Below are 11,921 nucleotides of genomic sequence, written 5' to 3' on the forward strand. Positions count from 1 at the left end.
ATTAAAATTCTAGAATACATACTTCAAGACTCTCCTTGGTACTACATGTTAGAATGTTTAATTTAATTCAACAAAAAGAAAAGTGAGTCAACCAAACAATAAATAGTTTGGTACGTGTGCTCCATGCTGCCAAAGCCAACAAAATTACCATAAACACCAAACTTAACATACTTTCTTTCCTTATCTATACAATTTCACCACAAGGGCAAATGCGTAACATCACATCATCACATTTTTCACCCAAAAAAGTGAAAAGAATAATGCATATATAAGACACAAGTCTCACCTCATACCAAACACACCAAAAACATTCAAAACAAAAACTCTGTAAAAATCTTAACCATTCAACAATCCTTCAAAGAGATTCAATTGGGTACAAGAAAGTTTCATTTTTTTTTTTTGAAAAGCCAAAGATCTGACCAGTAGTGAAAAGAGAGAGAAAAGATGTGTGGTGGTGCTATTATCTCCGACTTCATCCCAGCTACGGCGGCGGTGGGTGGTTCCCGCCGTGTGACTGCTGATATCCTGTGGCCGAATTTGAGGAAAAATGGTTTGAAGAAACCGTTTTTGCTTGACGATGATTTCGAGGCTGGGTTCAGAGAGTTTAAGGATGATTCTGATTTTGATGAGGACGAGGATGACGAGGAAGATGAAGGGTTGATGCTCGGTGTCAAAGGTTTTGGTTTTGCTGCTGGCAACAACAAATCTTCAAGGACCTTCTCTCGTGGTAACTTTTTCAGATTTTTTTTTTTTTTGTAAATGATTTTATTTTATTTTTCACATGCATTTGTTTCTATCATGTCCCACATTTTATTCGGTTTATATGGACTAAAAAATCATGTTTTCTTATTTGTTTTGCTATTTTTTTAAAAATTAATTTTTAATTAAATATTAAAGAACTGTTTTTTTTTTTTTGTTAATTTGTGAAATATTTGGTTATGGTTTATGATTTTGCTGGTTGTTAATTTTATTTATATGATTTCATTCTATGGTTTTATAGATCTTATACCAATCTCTTGAGATTTTTTTTTTATTTTTTTATTTTTGATTTGTATTTGGTTGTAATTATTGGAATGATTTTGCAGATCCAATTTTGTGTGGTTGTAATTATTTTAATGATTTTGTAGATCCAATTGGAGTTGGTTTAAGTTGCTTGTTAATTGTTTATTAAAGTTGCTTGTTAAGTGTTAAATCATGTTAAATAAATTTGGACCTTTGATTTTTTTAGGGTTCTTGTTGTAAATTTTGTTTTGATTGGTGAAATTGAATATTTGCATGATTTGGTGAAGATTATGTTTGATCAACACTTTCCTAAGTAATAGATCTGATATAATGGAACTAGTTTGAGTTTAATTGATCTGAATAGTTAATAGTTTGAGGATTATGATAATTAATTTATCTTCAGATTCATTAACTGTTCATGAATCGGTTTTTGTGTGCTCGATACATTTTTTCGTACTCGTTACATTGAATTTTTTTGTTATTAATTCAATGTGTCGATAATATTGCATGCATTTGATTGAATTGGTTTATGTAATTTCATCATATTGTTTTGATATTATTTGCTATTTATACTGATTTTGGGTTTCGAATTCGGTTGTAGGATCGAGTGCTGCAAAACCTGTGGCGCCGAAATCAAATGAGCCAGCTGAAAAGGCTACGAAGAGGAAGAGGAAGAATCAGTATAGGGGTATCCGACAGCGTCCTTGGGGAAAGTGGGCTGCTGAGATTCGTGACCCGAGGAAAGGAGTTCGTGTTTGGCTCGGAACATTCAGCACTGCTGAGGAAGCTGCGAGAGCTTATGATGCTGAAGCTAGGAGAATCCGTGGCGCAAAAGCCAAGGTGAATTTCCCTGAAGAGAATCCTAATGCTTCCACAAAACGTGTTAAGGCGAGTCCTGAGACGCAGGTGGTGAATAAGAATCTGAACTCGTTCAAACCGAATGGGAACACAATGTTCAACTTCGGCGAGAATATGGAGAACTTCTATTCCCCTATGGATCAGGTTGAACAGAAGCCGATGGTTAACAACCAGTTTGCTAACGCGGGAGCGTTCGTGGGAAATGGATTTCAGTTTGCTGCTGCTGATGCTAATGCTTACTTCAGCTCTGAACACTCGAGCAATTCGTTCGATTATTCTGATCTAGGTTGGGGCGAACAAGGCCCGAAAACCCCCGAGATTTCGTCTGTGTTTTCCGCTCCTGCTCCTCAGCAAGGCGAAGCTCAGTTCAATCTGCAGCAGTCTAACAATGCTCAGGATATGCTGCCTATGCAAGATGATTCTGCAAAGACACTCTCTGAGGAGCTCGCAGACATCGAATCTCAGCTGAAGTTCTTTGAGAACTCATTTGATGATAACTGGAGTGATGCATCATTGGCGTCATTGCTCGGTACTGATTCAGTTCAGGATTGTGGAAACACAATGAACCTCTGGAGCTTTGATGACATGCCCGCCATCTCCGGCGGAGTTTTCTGAACTATGTCCGCCCCGCCTCGCCGATTATGTAAATAAAGCTACAAGTCAGTAACATTCATTTTACATTTTACATTTTACATTCGGTTTCTTGAATTTTGTTCGGTTTTAACGATTATGAATTGTTTTTAGGATTGTTGGGTTATTTATATTGTTGATGGCGTCAAGATCAAGAACAAGTTACAAGCTTAAGCAAGCGTGGAGCTTTATTCTCTTGTGGCGAATAAGTTAGTTATAGTTTTTTTATTAGTTTATCCTTTTGTTTTGTCAAGAACCTTTTGAGGATTTTTCAGTTTGATGTTTATAAGGATTATATTGTGTTATGTTTATGGATGATATAATTGTAAACTTGGTTGTTTTTCATTATGACAATTTTCTCCCTATGTTTGGTGGGATGGATTTATATCATTATGAATGATTTTGATATCTGGTTTGGTTGAAATAATGTGCAGTAGTTTATGCAGAGATTTTGATGTAATATATGTTCTCCATATAGAAATCATGATTTCAGAGATGAGTTTAATGGAGCTATACATTTGGTGTAAGGTAGTTTTATATCACCTACATTCAATGAATCATGATGGTATGTTTCATTTTCTCTTCATAGATTCAAATCTTATTTAGGTAAAAATCTTAATCAAGTGTTTATAATTTTAATATCATCACAAGAATGAAATTAAAATATATGAATATCATAAACGGTGTCATCTAGTGTTTTTTCGATCTCTTTTAAATAGTGTTACAAATGCTTATTTTGGAAGATACATTTTTATTTAATATAGAGTCGAAGTGGTTGGCGCTCCAGATGAGCTATCAAGGAAAGTGAAGTGGTTGGCGCTCCAGATGAGCTATCAAGGAAGTGCATTTCTTCCGAAAGTGAAGAGAATGCCTCGGATATTCTCTTAGGTGTCGGGTCGGGTTTAATATACTAAGGTAGTGGGTTTTCATAGCATCTTGAAAGTTAAGAGAATGCCCCAGATATCCTCGTAGTCGTAGGTGTCGGATTTATGTGGCTAAGGTAGTGGGTTTCCATAGATATCCTCGTAGTCGTAGGTGTCTGATTTATGGGGCTAAGGTAGTGGGTTTCCATAGCATCCTGAAAGTGAAGAGAATGCATCGGATATCCTCGTAGGTGTCAGGTTTACAGGGCTAATGTAGTGGGTTTGCATAGCATCTCAAAAGTGAAGAGAATGCCTTGAATATCCTTGTAGTTGTCGGGTTTGCGGGGGCTAACGTAGTGGGTTTTCTTCCTTCCATAGCATCTTGCTTTTTTCGGAAAGAGAATGCCTCAAATATTCTTGTAGGTGTTGGGTTTACAGGACTAAGGTAAAAAATGCTTCAGATATCCTCGTAGGTGTCGGGTTTACAGGGCTAAGGTAATGGGTTTCCATAGCATCTCAAAGTAAAGAGAATGCCCTGAATATCCTTGTAGTTGTCGGGTTTGCGGGGGCTAAGGTAGTGGGTTTTCTTCCTTCCATAGCATCTTGCTTTTTTCGGGAAGAGAATGCCTCAAATATTCTTGTAGGTGTTGGGTTTACATGACTAAGGTGGAGAATGCTTCAGATATTCTCGTAGGTGTCGGGTTTACAGGGCTAAGGTAATGGGTTTCCATAACATCTCAAAAGTAAAGAGAATGCCCTGAATATTCTTATAGTTGTCGGGTTTGCGGGGCTAAGATAGTGGGTTTTCTTCCTCTTGTTTTTTTGAGTAACTATTCCAGCTATCAAGTCGTGTATTTCTCTCAAAAGTGAGGAGAAAGTCCCGAATATCCTCGTAGGTATTAGCAGTGGCGGTTTCAGCATGCATGCTACCTGGGCCATTGTCCAGGCTCTTCACATTTTTTTGTCAAAAAAATAAAAGAAAAGTCAAAAATTAAAAGGAGAAAAAAAAAGGGCAATTCACATTTTTTTTTTCAAAAAATAAAAGAAAAGTAAAAATATTAAAAGGAGAAAAAAAAAGAAAAAATGGCAATTAATTAGCATCCGTTGAAATAACTTTTTAATCAATGAAGATTATCAAGTCTAAATTGCACAATAAGACTAAGGAAGTGTGGCTCAATGACTTGATGGTATGTTACACCGACGGTGAGATATTCAAGTCACTTGATTATATTAATATTATTCGAACATTCACGACAAAGAAATCTCGAAAAGGACATTTGCCTTGTGATTTTATTTAACATGCTATTGTAAGGTTATATTTCATCTCTTTTACTTTAACTATACTTTTATTGATAAAATGACGAGTCTCTTTTACTTTGATTGATGACTATTTATAAATTATATATAATGTGAATTTGCAGTCTTTAAATTTTTGCCCAGGATTTATAATTTTTATGGCTCCGCCACTGAGTGTCAGTAAGGTTTACGGGACTAAGGTAATGGACTTTTTTGGGTAACTATTCGACCGATGAAACTCCTCAGTAGATTATCTTCCTTTCATAGCACCTTGCTTTTTGAGTAACTATTCAATAGATGAAACTCCTTGGTTTTATTCTTATCTTAAAATAGTTTTCTTTTCAGATTTGACCAAGATTCTTCCTTAGGTGTTTAGTTTGATCCTACCAGTTCATAGAATTAGGAATCCCATTGAATCTTCTTCATTAGAGAATCTCTTAATGCATCCTATATGATTAGAAAAAATCCTACAAAATTTCGAAAATGCACTCAAATTTTCGAAAATGCATCTCCGAACATCCTTCATACATAATTTGGTTCGTTTTTAAACTATTACAGAAATACATTTCTGAAATATATGTGTATGAGGTGCGTTTGAAGATACATTTTTTAAAATCCAAGTATATTTTTGAAATTTCACTAGGGTGTGATAGAGATGCATAGGGTGCATTATGAGTCCCTCTTCAAGCCCATATTTGAGCCCATGTTTCTATTGAGCTGCTTTAAGCATATATGTCCTGCCTATATGACACCACATTTAAATAAGTCAATTAAAATATGCCTCATTAGCTCAAGATCTAGAATGTTGTGTTTATTGTTATTGTATTTGGACATATCTTTATGGTTGTTTTTTCAGCATTTGGTATGCATTACTCCACTCTTTCTAAAAATCGTAGAAATTAAATTTAGCAAAAAGGAGATTTTTATCCAACTTCAACACTATATATATTTCTATCCCACATGTCCCATATATCTAATTGGTAGAAATTTTATTTTTCATAATTTGTAATTTAGTTTATATAGAGTTTATCCTCATTCACATGTTCCTATAACATTTTTGATTTTTTCTTTACCCACCTCCCTATGGGGGTCACCCCCAGCAAAAACCTCACTTTACCCCTGCTTCGGAAATGCATTTTCGAAATTTTTTTTTTTCTAAATTTTTCCAGACTTCGGAAGTGCATTTCCGAAAAAATCCCAAAAATTGGAATTTTGATTAATTCGGAGATGCATCTCCGAAAAAACAAAAAAAATCTAAAAATCCAAAAATTAATTTTAAGATATTAATTAATTCATATATCATAAATTTGATATAATTTATGAGTAATAAATAATAATTATATATTTTGATATAATTTATGAGTTATGAATAATAATTATTATATATTTCTATTCTAATTCATATTTTAAAATTTAAAATAATTTTAATTAAAAAAACTAAAATAATTTCACTTACAAAATGAGTTATAATTTTTTATTTATATATTTAAAATAATTATTATGTATTTACAAAAAAAATTAAAAAAATGAATGTTTTAATTTATATATTTATATAATAATTATAATTATTATTATATATTTATAAAAATTATTATATATTTATATATTTATATATTTATATAATAATTATTATATATTAATTATAAATATATTTATATATTTATATAATAATTATAAAAATTAAAAAAATGAGTGTTTTAATTTATAATAATTATTATATATATATATATTAATTATTATATATTTATATATTATATATTTATATATTTCACTTACAAAATTAATAATTATTATTATATATTTATATATTTTTTTTTCTGAATCATAATTAAAAATTAGTTATAATTTTTTATTTAGTTTAAAAAAATTAAAAAAGATTTTGTCTTAATTTTATTTAATGAACAAATTTTATATTTAATTCTATATAATTCAAAATTTACTTATGGAATTAAAATGTTTTTGATTTATATAAGTAAGTAAAATAATTTTTGACTTTAAAATTGTTTAGGAAATTTTGATTCACCTTGATTTTATTGATTCACCTTGATTTTATTGATTCACCTTCATTTTATACCTATTAATTGTATTGATTCACCTTGATTTTAATTTTTTAATAATTATTGAATTCTTTCGGAGTGTATATCCGAAACATTCCAAGACCAATTTGGTCTTGGAATATTTCGGATATGCATCTCCGAAGACACCCCCTCCCAAAAAAAATGTTTTAGGAAATGCACTTCCGAAAACCCAAAAAAGGGGTGTTTTCGGAAATGCATCTCCGAAAACACCTTTTTTTCGTGTTTTCGGAAGTGAATTTCCGAAATAAGACAAATTTTGAAGAAAAAAAAAGCGTTTCGAAAATGCATTTCCGAAGTGAGGGTATTTTGAGTTTTTCACCGGAGGTGACCTAGAAAGTAGGGAGGTGGGTAAAGAAATTTTCAATTTTTTTATGGATGGAAGCATGTTCTTATAACCACCTAATTTGACTTATGCCGAATGATGTTTGTATAGGTCATTGAATAAAATACATCTCCAAATAGATTAACATGCAAAGTAATGATTTCACAAACGTTTTGTTGTTGTTGTTGTTGTTGATAAAGGCAAACATAATTTGGTGTGCAAAAATTGGTGGCTAGAAAAAGAAGCGGCTATTCTAACTAATTTGGTGAAACTTAGGATGATTTCACAAAAGGTTAATTCATAGTTCAATATAAATATGTACCTTGGTCTCACAATTAGACATGGCATTAGAGCGGGACAATTTTCACCTTTTATTCAAATCAACAAACTCGATTCTATAATAAATCTTCTTTACTATTTCGATCTTCGACAACAATTTTTTTTTATTAAATAACCACTTTTTAAAAAGAAATATTTAAATAGTTATGTTTTTAAGATATTTTTCAAACTAATCACTTTTAAATAAAAAATTTCGTCATATGCCACCTGTAATACATGAACTCTAATTTGACTTTAAATGTCATTGTCTGTGACACATGCTCATGTGTTATGACAATGGCAATGGCGCATTCATGTAAGGATTTAGAGCATGCGTCACTCCTATTTCCTCCTAAGTTGTTTTGTTATTAAAAAAAATATTTAACAAAAAAAAGTTAAATAGAAATTTTAAATAATAATATTATTTCATACAAAATCAGCGGCACCGACCCAACTAAGTAATCCAACCAACACGACTAAACTATGATAATATGAGCACCAAATTCGATTACGACAGCATCGACGACTTGGGAGTTATGATCGACAATTTGTTAGATAACACTAATATTTCAGGACCCTCACATCAGACACCTCAGACTCAAGCGAATACTAAGAGACCTCAAATATCTCAGAGAAATTGTGTGAGGCCTCAAAGCAAGCAATTGGACCGCCATGTGAAGCTGATAGGCATTTGGATCGAGCGGGTCATTAAAATTCTCTCAAATCATTATGTAATTTTTTATTGAATTATATTATAATTTATTTTTTCTTAATATTTTTTAAATTAGTTTTTTGTTGTAAAATAACTAAAAAAATTAACAAAACAACATAGGAGTCACATTAGGAATATGTCACATGCTCCTAATTCTTACATGCATGCATAACACATGAGCATGTGCCACATTGTACACCTAAGGCTAAATCAAAGTGCACGTCATAGACAAATGGTGCATCCTCAACGAGACAGATTTTTTTTATGTGAAAAGTGATTAAATTAAAAAATATTTTGAAAACATGGTTATTTATGTATTTTTTTTTTGAAAATATAATTAGTTTAAAAAATCACAATTTTCACTTTTTTTTTTTCAAACTAATAAATCCAATTCTATAATAATTTTTTTATATTTTTTTTATCTTGACCTCCGAATTAAACCACAAATTTGCAATGCATATCCCCCAAATTTGCATATCCCCCAAATTTGCCATCTCTTCCGAACAATAAGAAACATCAATATACATTACAAATAATTAAATAAAATAATTTTTTAAAATTTCAATTAATAAAATATAAATTAAAAATTAAAATATTGACCGTACAACTAATATTCAACTAATCAAATCATAAGAATTATATTATGTTATGTTTATGGTTATATAATTGTAAATTTGGTTGTTTTTCATTATGGCAATTTTCTCCCTTTGTTTGGTTAGATGAATCTAATATCATATGAATGATTTTGATATCTGGTTTCGTTGAAATAATGTGCAGTACGTGTAGTTTTTGAATTCTTGAATATCTCTGCAAAGATTTTGATGAGTTTAATGGAGTTATATATTTTTTGTAAAGTAGTTTTATCACACCGACATTCAATGAATCATGATGGTATCTTTCATTTTCTCTTCATAGATTCAAGTCTTATTTGGGTAAAAATCTTAATCGAGTGTTATAATTTTGACATTTAGGATGAAATCAAATCTTATCAATATTTCATAAACTCTTTTTTTAAATGTTTTTTCAATCTCTTTAGAATCGTGCTTATTTTAGAAGATACATTTTTATTTTATATTTATATAGTATTAATTCTAAGAGTTAAAAGGTAGCGCACTGACAGTGTAAAATAGTTTTACACTGTCATCCAATAGGGAATCATGAATGTGCCATGTCATTAAAGTTTTTTTTAAATAAAAAAATGTTTTAATTAGATGCATGGTGGTGATTGGTTGACAGTGTAAAAATATTTTACACTGTCAGTGCATGACCCCTTTTCTCTTAATCCTAATCGATTTCTTTTTTTAAAATAAATCTTTCTCTTTGTGTTGTAGTCGTCTTTCTCCGCGACCACCGTCAATTATAATCGGTCTCTTTCTCTAAAATAAATTATTTTCTTGCTCCATCATCGCCTTTCTCTGTAACAGCCTGAACCGTCACCGCGTCGTTCTCCCTGCGCCGCTGCACTAGCATCTGCACGACCTCTCTCACGCTTTGATAACCCTCCGTTAATTCTGCATCCTCTCTCTCTCTCTCACGTGATATCTGAGTCCGATCACGGTGATAACGAAACCAACAACATAACCACCTCTCCTAAAATTCGTGATACCGGCAAGGAGACAACTTCTTCTTCCTCATTGACACTCACAAAAATGGAGTTTCTTTCCGCTCTCGCTGTTTCAAACATCAAGAACCACATTCCTATTGTTCTTGAGATGGAGAAAGATCAATATGGCACATGAGCCGAGCTCTTCGCTTCCCTGCCTGCTCTCACAGGGTTCTACATCATATTGTTCCTTTTACGAGCAAGAAACTACCGATAGATGTCTCTACTGCTGAGTATGAACTATGGACTACTATGGACTACTCTTGACTCTACCATTCTTCAATGGATATATTCCATAATCTCCACTGACCTGCTGACCACCATCTTGGAACCAGACTCCACTACTATGGACGCCTAGAACCGTTTGGCTAACATTTTTTAGGACAATCAGAATGTTCGTGCTTCACTCTCGAACAAGAGTTCTCTAACACTCGCATGGAGGATTTTTCCAATGTCTCTGCTTACTGCCAGCGTCTTAAGATGTTCTCTGACTAGTTGAGGAATATTGGCTCTCTTGTCAACAATCATATTCCAGTTCTTAAATTTATATTTGGTCTTTTAGAAGCTTACTGTAGTGTTCCTAACTTTATTCGCCATAGTAAACCTACTCCTGCATTCTACCAAGCTCGCTCCATGCTTACTTTGGAATAAGTTGGTATAGATAAAATGACTAGCACTAGTTTTCTTTCTTTCATGCACACCACTCAACAACGACTTTCTGAAGACACCTCTCGACGTAAAAACTATCGCCCAGGCAACTCTGCTTGCTCTCTTGGAAACTAGGGTCAAGGCGGAGGACGTGGTAACCGTCATGGTCCTCATCCTAGGCTCACATCGTCCCTCTACCATGGCCCTCTCCTCCTTGGTAGAAAAATCATCAGTACTCATCTTGGCAACCATGGGGTTGGACTCTGCCACCATGGGCTATGCCTTAGTGCCCGTATCCCGCCTCTCAGCGAGCACGCCCTACCGGTCCTATGAAGTATCCAAGCTAGGACAACATCCTCAGACACATGATGCTACTGCATAATCTCAGAAATCGACAGAAATTGAGGCTGCTATGCATACCATGTATTTACACACTTCTGACAATCAGTGGTACATGGATACTGGAACAACATCTCACACGACAGCATCACAAGGTAATCTTTCGTCTTATTATCCTTTAAGTAATTCGAATCAGAAATTTATTGTTGGCAGTGGCCACAAAATTTCAATTCATGGTGCCGAACACACATAAATAACCACCTATCACCAACCCTTTCACTTAAACCATGTCCTGCATGCCCCCATAAATTATTACAAATTTAATTTTTGTGAGACGGCTCACCACAACAATGTCTCTATTTCCTTTGGACCTGTTGGTTTTAATGTATCTAATTTTCAGACGGAGATCCCTCTCATTAGATGTGACAGTTGTGGCAATCTATATCCTATCACCACTCCCTCCAATTTTGCCGGTCTTACGCCAAGTCTCTGACACCGTTGTCTTGGTCAACCTGGTGTGTCTCTTTTAAATTCCCCTCACAAAAATAAGTTCATATATTGTGAACCTTTTAATTCTTTCTGTTATTTCCTTTGGACCTTTTGGTTTTAATGTATTTGATTTTCAAACGGGGATCCCTCTCATTAGATGTGACAGCCGTAGCGATCTATATCCTGTCACCACTCCCTCCAGTTTTGCCGGTCTTACGTCAAGTCTCTGACATCGTCATCTTGGTCATCCTGGCGTGTCTGTTTTAAATTCCCCTCGTAAAAATAAGTTCATATATTGTGAACCTTTTAATTCTCCTGTTATTTGTGACTCTTGTGTTTTAGACAAACATGTTAAATTTTCATTTTTTAATTCTTAAATTACAACTTTGATGCCATTTGATATTTTACATAGTGATTTATGGACGTCTCCAATTTTAAGTTCTGTTGGTCATAAATATTCTGTAACATTTTTAGATGATTTTACAAATATCTTGTGGACCTTTCGTATTAGCAGAAAATATCAAGTATTTGAAACGTCCAAGTCACTTACAAAACTTATTCAGACACAATTTTTGTAAACTGTAAAATCTTTTCAATATGACAATGGTGGTGAATATAATAATGAGTTATTTTCGAAAATATTGCACTAATCATGGCCTTATTTTTCATTTCTCTGTTCCTCACACATCCTCACAAAATTGGAGAGCGAAATGGAAAAATAAGAACCACTAATAATATGATACACACTATGCTAGCTCAATTT

The 11,921-nt window shown here is 33.1% G+C and overlaps 1 protein-coding gene and 1 pseudogene across 1 annotated transcript; both read left to right on the forward strand.

The window, feature by feature from the left end:
- The first annotated feature begins 283 nt into the window (after window positions 1–283).
- On the forward strand, window positions 284–2,898 carry LOC131639330 (ethylene-responsive transcription factor RAP2-12-like). Its single transcript, XM_058909832.1, has 3 exons — window positions 284–727; window positions 1,604–2,519; window positions 2,605–2,898. Exons 1-2 carry the CDS (start codon window positions 445–447, stop codon window positions 2,473–2,475), a joined length of 1,155 nt encoding a protein of 384 aa, XP_058765815.1. The 5' UTR covers window positions 284–444; the 3' UTR covers window positions 2,476–2,519; window positions 2,605–2,898.
- Window positions 2,899–7,858: 4,960 nt separating this feature from the next.
- On the forward strand, window positions 7,859–10,177 carry LOC131639317 (uncharacterized; annotated as a pseudogene).
- The last annotated feature ends 1,744 nt before the right edge of the window (window positions 10,178–11,921 follow it).

The sequence above is a fragment of the Vicia villosa genome, unplaced genomic scaffold (genome assembly GCF_029867415.1).
Source record: "Vicia villosa cultivar HV-30 ecotype Madison, WI unplaced genomic scaffold, Vvil1.0 ctg.002596F_1_1, whole genome shotgun sequence".
In the NCBI taxonomy this organism is placed as follows: domain Eukaryota; kingdom Viridiplantae; phylum Streptophyta; class Magnoliopsida; order Fabales; family Fabaceae; genus Vicia; species Vicia villosa.